The 15895-nt window shown below is 35.2% G+C and overlaps 3 protein-coding genes across 6 annotated transcripts; 2 read left to right on the top strand and 1 right to left on the bottom strand.

Moving 5' to 3' along the window:
• The first annotated feature begins 2646 nt into the window (after window positions 1-2646).
• Window positions 2647-6145, top strand: LOC123194466 (probable xyloglucan glycosyltransferase 5). The gene is made up of 5 exons (XM_044607672.1): window positions 2647-3614; window positions 3953-4261; window positions 4359-4649; window positions 4780-4893; window positions 4977-6145. The coding sequence occupies exons 1-5, from the start codon at window positions 2889-2891 to the stop codon at window positions 5616-5618; spliced, it is 2082 nt and encodes a 693-aa protein (XP_044463607.1). The 5' UTR covers window positions 2647-2888; the 3' UTR covers window positions 5619-6145.
• Window positions 6146-7531: 1386 nt separating this feature from the next.
• LOC123194467 (serine/arginine-rich splicing factor RSZ22) lies at window positions 7532-11098 on the bottom strand. Of its 4 annotated transcripts, XR_006497280.1 has the most exons (7): window positions 10954-11092; window positions 10596-10698; window positions 9903-9991; window positions 9331-9544; window positions 8998-9114; window positions 8305-8861; window positions 7532-7872 (listed from the first exon to the last, which is right to left on the bottom strand). XR_006497280.1 is itself a non-coding variant. In XM_044607675.1 (6 exons), exons 2-6 carry the CDS (start codon window positions 10682-10684, stop codon window positions 8825-8827), a joined length of 546 nt encoding a protein of 181 aa, XP_044463610.1. In that variant the 5' UTR covers window positions 10685-10698; window positions 10984-11098; the 3' UTR covers window positions 7926-8824. The 4 variants fall into 4 exon arrangements, 3 of the variants coding, with proteins under 3 accessions (XP_044463610.1, XP_044463608.1, XP_044463609.1); XM_044607675.1 differs by lacking the exon at window positions 7532-7872 and having other exon boundaries at window positions 7926-8861; window positions 10984-11098; XM_044607673.1 differs by lacking the exon at window positions 7532-7872 and having other exon boundaries at window positions 7926-8861.
• A 1682-nt stretch (window positions 11099-12780) lies between these two features.
• LOC123194429 (trifunctional UDP-glucose 4,6-dehydratase/UDP-4-keto-6-deoxy-D-glucose 3,5-epimerase/UDP-4-keto-L-rhamnose-reductase RHM1-like) lies at window positions 12781-15753 on the top strand. The gene is made up of 3 exons (XM_044607622.1): window positions 12781-12964; window positions 13525-15096; window positions 15177-15753. The coding sequence occupies exons 2-3, from the start codon at window positions 13564-13566 to the stop codon at window positions 15618-15620; spliced, it is 1977 nt and encodes a 658-aa protein (XP_044463557.1). The 5' UTR covers window positions 12781-12964; window positions 13525-13563; the 3' UTR covers window positions 15621-15753.
• Window positions 15754-15895: the final 142 nt, after the last annotated feature.

Genomic DNA, 15895 nt, shown 5'->3' with positions numbered 1-15895 from the left:
TTGGATTTACGATTTAGTTTGAATAAATTAAACTCAAACTAAAGTAATTTCAGCTCATCAAGATCAGTACGTGATCAACTCTAGTGTTAGAGTAGCCTCATTAATGTTTTTTTTATTTTTATTCGATAATTCTTATTATTCTCTGATGATTGTCTTCTTCTCTGATATTACTGGTCACTAGCTTAAAAGAGCCGAGGTCAAATTGGCTCTTATTCAAATTCACTTCGATTTGAATCTATTTTCTATATCCCAAAGGTGTTACTGCCACTAAAAAGCATATTTAAAACACTTTTTTAGAAACTTTGGATTCTTGTTGACATAGTGTGGTTGAAACATCAAGATCAGGAGCTATGTGAAAGTACAAGGACCAATTTTTTCTTAGACAATTTGGGTTTATTTTTTTTATTACTTGGAACTTTTATCATATTATAAATGCATTTTTGTTAATTTCGTGTCATCTTGTAATTAAGTAATTATATTTCAAAATTTATATTATTTATTTGATCTGAATTTGATAATAATTATATTAAAATGTCTCCTATTAAAGCTCATTTTGGATTCGATTGATAATTTTTTCATCACATACAGAAGAATAGAACAATGATGTGTTATTTTATCTTTAATTTAAAATTATTTAATTATATAATAAGGTAAAACAGAAAATAATTTATCATTAGTAGAGAGCTGAGGGGCAGTGAAGAGCAAGAGGAAGAAGAAAGTGTGAGAGAATTAAAATCATGTCAAATCTTTGTCATTGAAAATAAGTTCAACTTCTGAAAAGCAAATTAAAATCATACCAATTAGCAAAAGAAAAGATAAAAAAAGTAGCTGGCACTATCACTAACAATAGCTTTGACATCTCTCTTTCTTGATACTTATTCTGTCTTCAACCTTCAAAGCTTTTCACCTGCCTTTGCCAAGCCACTCCATTTTTACTTTTTCTAATCATTCATCATATCTACAAGTTTTAATACTTTCATCCAAAATATTGTCTGTTTGTGCACATAAAAACATATTTAGATTAATGTTTTGAAACTCGAATCGGTTGGCTCAAATGGTTTGATTAGAACTCCAATGGTTAGTCAATTGCGATCCATAATCGAGACATCAACATAAAATATTGTAATTGTTATTATTCAAACCCTAATCTAAAGCTAAAATTTGAGGTAGAACTCAAATTATTGCAGGTACTAGGGTAACTCAAGTTGAAAATTACAATCATTGTTCGAATAATATAGACTTCAATAAATATTTGTACATATAACACTTTAGGTAAATTTCATATCGGTAAAAGCACAAAAGAAATATTAAATTTGTTTATTCATCTTATATCATTTGAAAATGTTAAAACATGAATAATTAAATAGTATATAAGTTTTTAAGCTGTCAAAATGTATTTTACGTTACAAAATTCAAAAATAAAATTATAATAATTTACCAATAAGTCGGTTTATTAAACCAAAGATCTTAAAAATGATATCAGAGTCATTATATCCTCTTGAGCACGGAATTGCTCAACTTCAAATGATAAATAGAAGGTGTCATAGATTAATGTTATAAAACCAACCCATGAATGTCAAGAAAATCAAATTAAAAAAAAACATTGGAGATGCTGTACATGCATTGTCTTGGCAAAAAGTACTGTTTTTGGAACCCACATAATTATGGGCATAATAATCAAATACAACTTGTACTTAATTTATATTATCAATTATTGAACTTAATTAGTCATAAAAACCAACCAAAATAACTACTAGAAAAGAAGCCCTAAGCTTTAATCGAGAACCATCCCATTACAACATATATCTAAGAAATAAAAAGTAAGGCCAAGACAAAAGAATATTCTTACCTTATTATGGTCATAATTTATGACCATAACCGACATCATCCACTTGATGGTAATAACGAGATTAACGAATCATCATTGAAAGCCTCATCACCATATTCCAGGTTTATGGATCCACTTTCAATGGAGCATCATCAGACATTTAACGCAACAACACTCTATATTACATTTCATTTTTATCTTTATTTATGTTAGAGAACAATAATTTCTTATCAAATCAAAATCAATCAACATGTATTAATATATATATTAATAAATTTATATAATATATAATTTTAAATTAAAAATAAAATAAATAAATAAATTATTTAATTATATAATAACAAATCGACGTTATCAACTCTCATTAATAGGTAAGTATTTTCCTTTACAGTTAACTCCTAACCTTTTATATTTGAATAAATTCAAGCGATTATGTGTAGCACTCCACGTTCTTGCAAGATTTCAGCCAGCAAAAGCAATTAGTCAAAAAGTTCCTGAAACCTTATCTAGATTTTCTCAAATTACGGAGGAGAGCTTAAGTGTTTACTTCTCCTGACTCAACCGGAGTTCACTCTCCATGCTTACGTAGTCCACGTCGGTTTCATTTTCAATAATATAAAAATGCTCGTTTTGTGTGTACATTTACATATTCAATTTTCTAACAGCTAACATCATGGCAAATGGTAAATTTTACGGCAGCTAAGGCAAAGCTGACAGTTGTGGTGATTTTTTGGTATTAAAAGACAACTTGACCACGTCACGAGTCACGACAACTCGCTGTTAAGAGCTTACAGCTTCAGATACCTTTCCACATAATGTTGCTTTTCCATGTTGGTTGTGTCTTTGGCAGAGTACAAAGAATCTCTCTAACCCCTTTTCTTTAGCTACATTGTGTTAAAAAAGAAGAAGCTTTCAGTTTAGTTTTACTTCTTTGAGATTTGGGGGATAGTTTTAGTTTCATGTGCTAAATCAAGATCTGGGTTGTGAATATTTTTTGAGTGTTTTATTTTTTCCGGGTTGTGCTTGTAGTTAGTGATTTTTATACTTGTTTTCTGTGTGCATGATGGCTCCAAGATTATATTTTTCAGAGTGGTGGGGGAAGGACTCAAGAAAGGGAACGCCGGTGGTGGTGACAATGGAGAATCCTAATTACTCAGTTGTGGAAATCAACGGTCCTGATGCTGCATTCAGGCCAGTTGAAAAGAGTAGAGGCAAGAATGCTAAACAAGTTACATGGGTTTTGCTTCTCAAAGCTCACCGTGCTGTCGGTTGTGTGGCTTGGTTAGCTACAGTTCTCTGGGCTTTACTTGGTACGATTAAGAAAAGACTTATTTTTAGGCAAGGAGTGACTATGGATAGTGAGAAGTTGGGTAAAGGGAAGTTGCTATTTAGAGTCATTAAAATGTTTTTGGTGACTTCTTTGGCAATTCTTGCTTTTGAAGTGGTTGCTTATTTCAAAGGGTGGCATTACTTTAGAAATCCCCATTTGCACATGCCTAGAACTAGTGATATACAGGGCTTGCTTCATGTGGTTTATGTTGGTTGGCTAACATTTAGAGCTGATTACATTGCTCCCCCAATTCAAGCTCTCTCTAAATTTTGTGTTGTTTTATTCATCATCCAATCTCTGGATCGATTGGTGCTTTGCTTAGGTTGCTTTTGGATTAAATTCAAGAAAATTAAGCCCAAGATTGAAGGGAATCCATTCAAGTCTGACGATGTTGAGGGGTCAGGTTTTGAGTATCCTATGGTACTTGTTCAAATTCCCATGTGTAATGAGAGGGAGGTAATTCACTGAACTTTATCTCTTTCGTGTCTTTTTCTCTTCTTCTTCTTCTTCTTTATTTTTATTTGGTTTCTGTTTATTGTTGTATTTGTCTTCTTGTCGTTAACAAAATTCCTGAGCTCTTAAGAAAGAACTTTCAGAACTTTTTGCAGTGTTAATGAATAATTATGTCACGGTGCTCAGATCTGTTATTTGAGGTCAATAATGAACTTGAAGTATCAATCAAGGATAAAATCTTGTGGGGACATCGAAAATTAACCCAACTGATTACATTAGGCAGTCATTTTATTTTGTTTTGATCATCATGGTGTTGACGGTTTTTCTCTGGTCTTGTGTAGGTATATGAACAGTCTATCTCTGCAGTCTGCCAACTTGACTGGCCGAAGGACCGTATACTGATTCAAGTTCTAGATGATTCTGACGACGAGAGCATCCAATGGTTAATAAAGGCAGAGGTTGCAAAGTGGAGCCAGAAGGGTATCAACATAATTTATCGGCATCGCTTGGTTAGAACAGGCTACAAAGCTGGGAATCTTAAGTCTGCAATGAGCTGTGATTATGTGAATGGGTATGAGTTTGTTGCAATCTTTGATGCGGATTTTCAACCTAATCCAGATTTTCTTAGAAGTACAGTGCCGCATTTCAAGGTGGAGAAAAGCAAGCGTAAATCATTTCAATAAAAGTTTGGAGGGAAAAATACTGCAGGGAAAATTAACTTGAGTTTTTGTTTACTTTGTTTTGCAGAATAACCCCGAATTAGGATTGGTTCAGGCTAGATGGTCCTTTGTGAACAAGGATGAGAACTTGCTGACCCGTCTCCAAAACATCAACTTGTGTTTTCATTTCGAGGTGGAACAACAGGTTAACAGTGTATTTCTGAACTTTTTTGGTTTCAATGGAACTGCCGGTGTCTGGAGAATTAAAGCCCTTGAGGAATCCGGTGGCTGGCTTGAAAGAACAACTGTGGAGGATATGGACATTGCTGTTCGTGCGCATCTTAATGGCTGGAAATTCATCTATCTTAATGATGTCAAGGTACTACTATAATTGTCTAGTCTGAGATTTAGCTCATAGATTGCAGACGAATCAAGTGAAATTGAATACATGATTTTATGAAAATTTTGTTAATGACCTACGATGCCAACAATGTCATATCAAATTTCAGGTTCTTTGTGAAGTCCCCGAGTCCTATGAAGCTTACAGAAAGCAGCAGCATCGCTGGCATTCTGGACCTATGCAACTGTTCCGCCTGTGTCTTCCGGCAATTATAACTTCTAAGGTACCGTTTGGTTTTCAATTTGATTAACGGCAAATTTAATTTAGTTATAATTATTATTACTAATCAATGTTGTATCACTGCAGATAGCAATATGGAAGAAAGCAAACTTAATACTGCTATTCTTTCTATTGAGGAAACTTATCCTACCATTCTATTCCTTCACACTGTTCTGCATAATTCTTCCTCTAACCATGTTTGTCCCAGAGGCTGAGCTTCCTGTATGGGTCATTTGTTATGTGCCAGTTTTCATGTCATTCCTCAACATTCTTCCAGCCCCAAAATCTTTCCCTTTCATTGTGCCTTACCTCCTATTCGAAAACACCATGTCTGTAACCAAATTCAATGCAATGGTGTCTGGATTATTCCAGTTGGGTAGTTCATATGAGTGGGTTGTCACCAAGAAGGCCGGCAGGTCATCAGAATCTGACTTACTAGCCGCTGCTGAGAGAGAATCAAAGACAATGAACCAGACACAGATGTACAGAGGAGCTTCTGAGAGTGAGCTTTCTGCATTGAACCAGTTAAAGGAGCAAAACAAATCAGCTGCCGCGCCTAAAAAGGTCAACAAGATATACAGAAAAGAGCTTACTCTGGCATTCCTCCTACTCACGGCTTCTGTCAGGAGCCTGTTAGCAGCTCAAGGAGTGCACTTCTACTTCTTGCTCTTCCAAGGGGTGACCTTCCTCCTTGTGGGGCTCGATTTGATCGGTGAGCAGATGAGCTGATAATACACAGAAGCAAGCCACAAAAATGAAAAAACTCACTTCTGCTCCAATTCAACCAAACTACATCCACCATGAACAATTCGTTGTGTCAGTTAAATTAAAGAAGAGCAACCCTTTTCTCCTTAGCAAAAAATGGTGGAAAGGGTTCTAATTCAATAAAAGTTGAAGCTCCCTATATAGGGTTTTCTCTTTTCTTCTTCATTCATCACTCTCCAGCAACACCCTTCTTTCTGTATTTGTATCTTCATATTTTACATTGAGCAACTGTCATTTTAGTGTTCATAGCTAGAATATTGTATTCTTTGTCTTTTTCGTTTTTTAACAGTTGCCATTACTTCCTGCTTGGGTAAGATTTGCTACTATTTCAGATTCAAGCCATATTATTCTATGAAAGTTGAAACATTTGAGTGAGGTCTAACGCATGAGCTTCAATGGTGAGTCAGGGAGACATGTAATATGTAATATGATCTGTACATTTGCATTTATCTTCTTCTGTCTAATGTAACAAATAATCTGTCTTCTTTCCACCCCCTCTGCCTTCACATTCTTTGTTTCTCATGTGTATTTGCTTGTACTTCACCTGTGCATTAAAGCTCCAAATGCAATGCATGTGTGTTGTCAAATTCTGGAAACTGTCGGCAGGCTGCCCATTTAAAACCTGATGGAAATGAAGTAGTGCAGTGCAGTGGGGCATTCAAGGATTATGCATTGGGGTAAGGTTCAAAAGACTCAGTTCAAATTCATAATGTCATATTCGAGCTTGTTCAAGTTGGTATATGGTATTACTAGAAGGTTATTGATTGTAACATCCTTGCAACATAGTTTTACTTTTGGGTTTTATAACCATTGACAGTTTAGAATCTGAGACACATACATATTTAATATCTCTCTTATATTTTGTCAATATGAGATTTATCAGAGAATATTACAATCAAATGGATGAATATTAACACCTACAGGTGAATAATATCATTGGAGAAACAAATAAGTCAAACTCAAACCAAACAATGGAATCAAATCAGGCTCCGTGGCTCAAATCCATTCTTACGTATACATATCAGTCTTCAAAACAGTAGGGTTTTACATAGCTGGGGCCAAGAAATTTTGGTGGGCATGCTCAGATTCTAATTTTCTGTGTATGCTCTGTTAATGGTGGACAAACATGCACCTTTCCTTGATCCTTCTCCATCGTTGCCTAGCCTCCTAGGTCCACTTCATTAAAATTTTGTCATCAAAAGACCGGAACAAACAAGGTCAGGCCATATGACTTGGCAGCCTTCTCCTTCATATTTTGCATTTTCATTTCTTGGCACCTCGACTTCATTTCCGCACATTACCTGTAGCTGTCAAGGATCACGTTACTTTGTCTCCGGTTGGTGCAAGTGGCTTTTGCTTCACAAAAATTTTGGGTAGGAACAAATTGTTTATTTTGCCATTTGCTTTTTAGTGCATCTGAATTTACCACAAACTACCGAATAGAGTCAACAATTTTATTACTGAATAAAATCCCAGTTAAAAAAATCTGTTATTTACTATATAGTCCAGTTCCTGTAAATCAAAGTCATGAGATTTTGTGTTATATGATATTCTCATGTCCATGGAATCTCTCCAAGAAATTTCATTTCAATGGAATCAATTCGAATAACTATAATCATAACTAGCTACAGAACTAACAATCAAGTACATTCCTTGTCTACCATGGACCAGAAACACAATAGACCTTTCATCTCACAATGGCAATGTTGGTATGGGATTAACACAACCCTCTTTTAACAAGACATATTTACAAATGTTGGTACGGTATTAAATTTCTGATTCAAGTGTTCAATATAAAAATCCTCGAGAATCATTTAACTCTTAATTCATCAAGATATGAAATTAAAGCATTTCAACGTATTTCATTACAAATAATGTAACAGAATTACTAATCCATATTGAATGCAACCGTCAGTAACATTAATTAATCATAATCACTGACAATGAAGGACCAAGAGGGAATACGACTCCTAGAATCATTTTGTGCAGCAAGAACCAGATGCAACCCAAAGTCTCAATGTATTTTGATTCCAGGACTAAAATTCTGAAGGCTAGAATCTAAAAAGACTAGGATACTGTTGCTTAGACAACTATGAAAAAGATCTATTAGCCAATGTCAGCTTAGGAAGGTCTTCAGCAAAAGGCTAATTAGTACTGGACCTCTCAAATGGCAAGAGCTCCTCTAGCAGCTAAAGCAACATCAATTAGCCAACGTCACCTACAGACATGATTAATCCATGACCCCAGATATAGATGTATATAATTAGACACTTTGGGCAAAAATAAAGAATTTTTCCAAGGTTATGCTGCAGAACTCCATGTCTAACAATATATGGTAACCGATTTACATGCTGAAAAATAAATAGATCAGTCTAAGAACCAACCCAAGCAGATCCAATCAGAATATTATTCTTCCTTGTCATCTTGATGACAAAACAGAATATTGGAACAGCAAGCAGGTAACCTTCCATTCTGAAGTCAGAAGAAGCCTCTTCTTCAACATAATGAATCAGAAAACAGGGTGTGCTCCCCAGAAAATAGAAGTCTTTATTTCTATTAGATTCACACTAAATTTTGATTTTAAAATTCCAAGCTCTTTTAGTTTAAGAGAACCCAAGAAACCCAAACTTCTGTAGAACAGATTAAGTACCTTCCAGAAGTGTTTGAAGCAGCTCCTCTATCCAATCAAGTAAACTAAAAGAAATGCCACTAGAATTTGAGGAGAGACGCTTCACAGCAGGAGATTCAATCAAACAGAAGCATCTAAAGATGACCCACAATCATTGAAAATTGAAGATCCCATAGCAGGGTAGCACACAATGAAGCCCAAGGAAGTGTAGAACCACAAAACCAATGAGGCAGACCCAGAAGACACCTTGTCCTCGACACAAAAAAGAGAAGCATGTACTTTTAGCGGAGTTCTTAATAACTACATAAATAAAATTATAATAATAAATTCTATATTGTTTTGACCAAGAAGGTAATGCAACTTGTCATAGCTAAAAGAAAATAGCCAACATATAAACTAAGTAAGAAGAAAACTTATCCAAATCCAAGAGAGACTGAGGGCGTCATCCAAATAAAAACATAGTTGTACTGAAGTCCAAACATACTAAACACACTTAATCCAGTATCCTCTCAACAAAAGTCAAGCTACAAGTTTCCAATGCTCAGCTCCTGCTGCGGCGACGATCCCTTACACCATTTCTATAGAAAATATGGTGGCAAAGATCAGTAATATGCTAAATGAAAAGCAAGACACTAATGGATACTGATGCTTGAGTGTGTGCGACAGTAAAGGTATTGTTAGGTAACAAATTAAATGACTTCAGGAGAATTTTACCCATTGGCATAAGGAAACTCTTCACGTCCACGGTAAGGTGGGGGTGACCTGCTATAACTGCGTCCACGAGGTGACAAACTGCGGCGTCTTGGGGATCTCCCACGAGGGCTGTAACTCCTGCTTCGCAACAATAGGGAATGTCAAGCAAGCATTTTAACAATCTCAACAACCAGTTTATGGAGCCAAACAGCAATAATTATCTTTTTCTCATAAAAATCATGAAAAATTTTCATTACACATGGGAGATAACAATCAAAATCCAGAACATGAACAATACATGATAATAAATTAAAAAGGCAACCTAGCCATAACCATCAGAATCAGTGAAATTACCTTCTTCCATAACTTGGACTTCTGCGGTATCTAGGGCTGCGGCTACGACGTCTTCCTGAACCACCACGTTGTCGACATTCACGGGCAAAATGGCCAGGCTCACCACACTCATAGCACTTCAAATCAGAACCACCAGAGCGACCACGACCCCCACCACGGCCACCACCTCCACCTCTGGAGTTGTGAGAAAGCTCGACCCTCCAGCCATTTTTGCCTGTTTCAAATACAGGAAGTCACCAGTTAGAACATATAACATCAGAAATCAATTAAAATGCCAAATAAAATCTGAATGAAATATAATAGAATACAGCTCTAGATGTCAGAAGCACAAGAAGAGAAGAAAACACCAAATACGGCCTACTAAACAACATGCAATTATTCAAGCACCCAAGCAAAAAAAAAAATTATGTCATTGAAAATATCAAAACAGAAACATAATGACCATGGCCAATTGGCCATGCCATCATTCAAGCATCCAAGCAAGAAAAAAAAAATTAAATTATATCATTGAAACAAGCAAAACAAAAAAATAATGAACATGGCCTGAGATATGAAGGATCTCCTAGATATACCATCTAATTCACGAATTGCATCCTGTGCGTCCCTGTGATCATCAAAATCGATGAAAGCATAACCTGGAGGCCTTCGAGCAACCCAAACACTGCACATAACACATTCATTATGTTAAAAGATAATTTCAAAGAATAAGAGATAAAAGAATCAATAGTGTATTTCTATGACTTAATATGCAACAGATAACTCCCAAGTCCACCCTTCAAATACCCATCGAACTTTGAAACTACTAGGACCATCGGTGCAATTTCATCAAGAACAGACAGGTGAACTTCAAGCAACTTCATACTTCGTAGGATACAAACTTGCACAAACTGTTCAGCATAGAGAATGTCCATGATCATAGTAGATAAAAGATTGAGCACCATCATTTCTCCTGATTGACAAACATAGAATCAATCCACTAAAACCACAGAACTTTCTTGTTCACCAACCAATCACACCCAAATTGATGCCCATCTCATTCACATTGAAACAAACAATTGATATTGTCAGTCAATGATAAATAGACATTCACAAAATCCCAATATCCTTTCTTGATTACCTACACAATCAAACTCAAAAACCTCCCAACACCATCAATTAACACAATATATAACGTTAGTAGCAAAAACTGTTCACTGTTAAGCCATAAGTACTCCAACAACCAAATATATGAAGACAAAAAAATATATTTAAAAAATTAGTTCTACCTTCGAATAACTCCAAAGACACGAAATTCGTCTTCAAGATCCCGCTCAGAGACTCGTGAATCCAAGTTACCAACATAGACGCGAGACATTTTTTCAGAGAAACCTGTGACAATGACAAACACTCAGATATTAGTAACCAATGACTTCAATTCCGTCAAAAATAAAAAAATTAAAAAATAGCCCACAAAAATACTAACAAAACTGACATATTATATGCTAAATATTGAAAACATAACGCAATTGACTCATGGTGTCGTTAAAATTCTCAAGCACAGCGTAACTGGGCTATAATTATTTAAAAAATAAAAAAAAAATTGCTCTGCTTGACCAATTGAACACGAACGAGAAAGTTACGAACCAAAACAGAAAGACAGATCTGAAACCTTACGCGATCTGCAGAGAAGATATCGAACCCTAACAGCGATCGCGCTGTTTCTGCTCTGTCCTTCTTATGATTGTTGTTAGGGAAATAGGGCTTATATATATAGGCAATATGTTCAGGACCCTTCAAAGTTATTGAAGTTACAACAGCTCATGATTCATTTGTTTTATTACAATTTCATACCCAGAAACAGTTATTGTTTCTGTAAGTGGCCCAAGCGCCGGATAAGCTGGAATATTTACCTATTATGGGCATTTGATTTAGATAATATTTTATTATCAAAATAGAAAGATTAACTTGAAGATAGATTACTTAGAAGATTATTGCATATAAATAATTACTATGTTTAATAAAATTTGGTATGTATAAATAATTATTGTGTTTCGTTAAAGGTAATAAAAGATTACTAGTAAATTATTTTACTTAAATGCCCTTGAATATAATTATTTTTAAATATTTTTTTATATTATTTATCATATTAATTAAAAATAAATTTATTTTTATCTAAAAAAATTAATAAATAATAATATAATTATAATAAACTCAAGATTATCTCAATAATCTTTAAATACCTAAGGTGAAGGTGTTAATCAAATTACCACCTATATTACCTACCACATCAGCATTAGTAATAGAAGATTACTGTAATCTTTTATTACTAACAAACCAAACAAGGGAATAAAAGATAGATTACCGAGATAATCTTAAAAAACTCTAACCAAACGCCCCCTTATTCTTCTACCCAGCATTGAAATTGATTTGAGTTGGTATGATTGAAATCCACCGTTTATCTTATTTATACATTTTATAATATTATTTATTTTATTAATAATCTTGCTTATAATATTATTCAATATATTCAAACTCGAATTAAATATTACAAATGTGATTTAAATTCAAACCAATCTCAAATTCAGTGAGGCTCAAATAATAAAAATTGTTTCACTCTTTTAAATTTAAGAAAGTCATTTTTTCACTTATTTAATAATCTATAAAGCACACAATCATACTAAAAACTCTCTCACTTTTCACATATAATATTACTTTTTGGAGAATCACACTTTACAAGTTAATTATTAAAGAGCTCAAATGGTATAAACCCTACACCTCCATATTTTATGATATGAGATTCAAGTCTCATACCGTGAAACCCTAACACTTAGTTGGTAGTTACTTAACACATGTTTACAAGTCGCATGTCTATAATAAATTACAACTCTTTTGCTTGCAAGTTATACATATTTTACCATACTCTGCTATTATTTTACCTGTTGCATTTATCCGTTATCACCATAAATCTTTCTTGAAAATCCATATCTCAAATCTGCACGTATTGGATTTGGGTAACCCTTTAACATATTCAATCATCACAATACAATGTTTTAAGTATTTTATTAGTCTATATCTAAATAACATATCATTATGAGATTAATTGATAATTTATTCTTTATTTGAAATTACTTAATTATATAATATTATATTATCTAAGTATTTAATTGAATAATCAAAATTGGGTTACCATAATTTTATGCTTTGCAGCCCTTGATCTAACGGATACCTTTCAGTAGAGTCGACCGAATTCGCATGCTAGGCCCATTTACATAACACGCAATAAGATCAATCAACAAAGGATCTTTGTACAAGAGTAGTAGTATCTCATGCAATCAGAAATTATGAATATATTCTTAGTACGTGGCTTGATGATAAGTATGTTGTTACTACTTTCGTGCTTACGATGGCAGGTCCAACCAAGTTCATGTAGACTCTTTAAAGGCAGGAATCAGTCTGAAAAGGCTCGGAAAATGCAACACGTAACATGGTGTGGAGTCTCTCCTTAACCTATCACTAACACGTATCCTTCTTGTATTTCCTTCTTTCTTATCAACCCTAAACTTTTATCCTGGTTTTTCTTCGATTCAGCCATTAACTTGTCTTCATTATGAACAGTTTTTTCTGTCTTCCATCAATGCACTTCCTAAACTTAACTGTAAGTATTTTACCTTCCCTGTCTGCCTCTGTTGTGAATCGTTGATCATTATGTAAAACTATATATACATATGTGTGCAAAACAGATTTCGCCCTATTACAATGTGAATCAAGGTAGATTCACGCTAAACCAGTTCGAGTTCAAATTCATGTTTTGTTCAAATGAGTCAAATTTGTGCTATAATTTCAATTCGAAAGCTTTGGTTGAATTTCACTAGTTCATCCCTCTGTCGACACTGTTGATCCTATGGTGTCATGATTACTTCGCCAATAACATTATCTCTGAAAACCCTATGGTGAAATTGTATCCCAACTCAAAAGAGCTCAAGCTCGAATAGCATTAAGAATTTGAGTAGAGTTTGAACAAATCCTTTTGTCAGACTCAGCTAGGCTCAAATCCCCCCCTAATGAGAATATATAGTTAACTCATGCTGTGCAATATTTTGAAGATATGATCACAGATTTGTTAACTTTATTGCTTTGATAGGATTTTTTGAAGAAATCAATTGCTCAATTTGATTTCCTGTTACTTACTTCGTGTTTTCCAATTATATGATTTAGTGTTAGCATCCTGAGAGCCAACAAAAAGAGCTACCAAAAATGATGCATCAACCTGACTCATATGTTCCCAAAAAGATCCTGATAACTGGTGCAGCTGGTTTCATTGGCTCGCATGTCACCAACAGGCTCATCAAGAACTACCCCGATTACAAGATTGTAGCTTTTGACAAGCTAGATTACTGTTCTAACCTCAAGAATCTTTTGCCTAGTCGATCCTCTCCAAATTTCAAGTTTCTTAAGGGAGATGTTACTTGTGCTGATCTTGTTAATTTCCTCTTGGTTGCTGAAGATATTGACACTATTATGCACTTTGCAGCCCAATCCCATGTTGATAATTCTTTTGGTAATTCCTTCGAATTTACAAATAATAATATACTAGGCACACATGTACTTCTTGAAGCCTGCAAGGTCACTCGAAGAATCAGGAAGTTCATTCATGTTAGCACTGATGAAGTTTATGGTGAAACTGATATGGAGACTGACATTGGCAATCCTGAAGCTTCTCAACTCTTGCCCACAAATCCTTACTCTGCTACTAAAGCAGGGGCTGAAATGTTGGTCATGGCTTATCACAGATCTTATGGCCTTCCAACAATCACTACTAGAGGCAATAATGTGTATGGTCCCAACCAGTACCCAGAAAAGCTTATCCCCAAATTCATTTTGCTGGCGATGAAAGGCAAGAAAATGCCGATTCATGGCAATGGAACAAATGTAAGAAGCTATCTTTATTGTGATGATGTTGCAGAGGCATTTGATGTCATACTTCATAAAGGGGTGATTGGGCATGTTTACAATGTTGGCACTAAGAAGGAGAGGACAGTCCTGGATGTGGCAAGGGACATATGCAAACTGTTTCAGTTGAATCCCAAAGAGACTATACAATTTGTTCAGGACAGACCGTTTAATGACCAGAGGTACTTCTTGGATGATCAGAAGCTCAAGAGGCTTGGGTGGAAAGAAAGAACACCTTGGGAAGAAGGACTAAAAATGACGATGGAGTGGTACATTAACAATCCAGATTGGTGGGGTGATGTTTCTGGTGCTCTTAGTCCACACCCTTGCATCTCAATGCTCACTGACTCAAACGACATTGATGATGCATTGTTCTTTCACCGTCCTCACCCAACCAAACACGACAGGACTGATGGTTCAGAAATGAAAATTCTGATATATGGAAAGACTGGTTTGATAGGAGGGTTATTAGGAAAGGTTTGTAAGTATAAAGGGATCGAGTTTGAGTTTGGAAGAGGAAGATTGGAAGATAGATTGTCAATCATAGAAGACATAAAGAGAATAAGGCCAACTCATGTGTTCAATGCAGCAGGAATCAATGGGAGGCCTGATGTGGATTGGTGTGAATCACGTAAGGCTGAAACTACAACAACTAATGTCGTGGGCACTCTGAATCTAGCAGATGTATGCAAAGAGTACAATCTCCTGATGATGAATTTTGCATCAGGCTGCATATATTTGTATGACAAAAAGCACCCACCGGGATCAGGCATCGGATTCACGGAGGAAGACAAGCCAAACTTCACTGCATCTTTCTACTCCAAGACAAAGGCTATGGTAAGTAACATTAAGTATATAAGCAGTTAGTTCATAATCCATATCAGTTCATAATCATCTCAAAATGTTAAAATGTGCAGGCTGAGGAGCTACTAAGTGAATATGACAATGTCTGTACTCTCAGAGTTCGTATGCCGATGTCATCTGATCTTAGCAACCCGAGAAACTTGATAACAAAGATTACCCAATTCAATAAAGTGGTAGACATACCAAATAGCATGACAGTGCTAGATGAGATGCTGCCAATCTCCATTGAAATGGCAAAAAGAAACTGCAGAGGGATGTGGAACTTCACCAATCCAGGAGCCGTTAGCCACAATGAAATCTTGGAGATGTACAAGCAATACATAGACCCCAAATTCAAATGGTTCAATTTTAACTTGGAAGAGCAGGGGAAGGTGATATTAGTACCAAGGAGTAACAATGAGTTGGATGTCACAAAGCTGAAGAAAGAGTTTCCAGAACTGTTGCCCATCAGAGATTCACTTGTTAAGTATGTCTTTAAGCCCAACAAGAAGACTTAGATCAGTGATGATGGTAATTTTATTTATGGATCCTGTTAGCCCAACTTCAGAATTTTTTAGTTCTTTTCATTTACTCAGAATGAGAGATCGATTTTACCCTTTAAAGCTGTAAATTCGGACAAACATCTTTTTACTCTGGTGCTAAAGAGTTTTGATACTACAATTTGTTACGCAACCCCAAAAGATTCAATCACTTCAATTTTTAAGCTCTCTTTCTTGGGAAAGCGCCAATACAGTCGATCACCTTGGTTGGATCAATCTTACACGATTCAATG

The sequence above is a fragment of the Mangifera indica genome, chromosome 13, assembly GCF_011075055.1.
Source record: "Mangifera indica cultivar Alphonso chromosome 13, CATAS_Mindica_2.1, whole genome shotgun sequence".
NCBI classification, from domain to species: Eukaryota; Viridiplantae; Streptophyta; class Magnoliopsida; order Sapindales; family Anacardiaceae; genus Mangifera; species Mangifera indica.
Note: the sequence above shows the minus strand (reverse complement) of the source record. Positions and strands in the feature narration are given on the sequence as shown.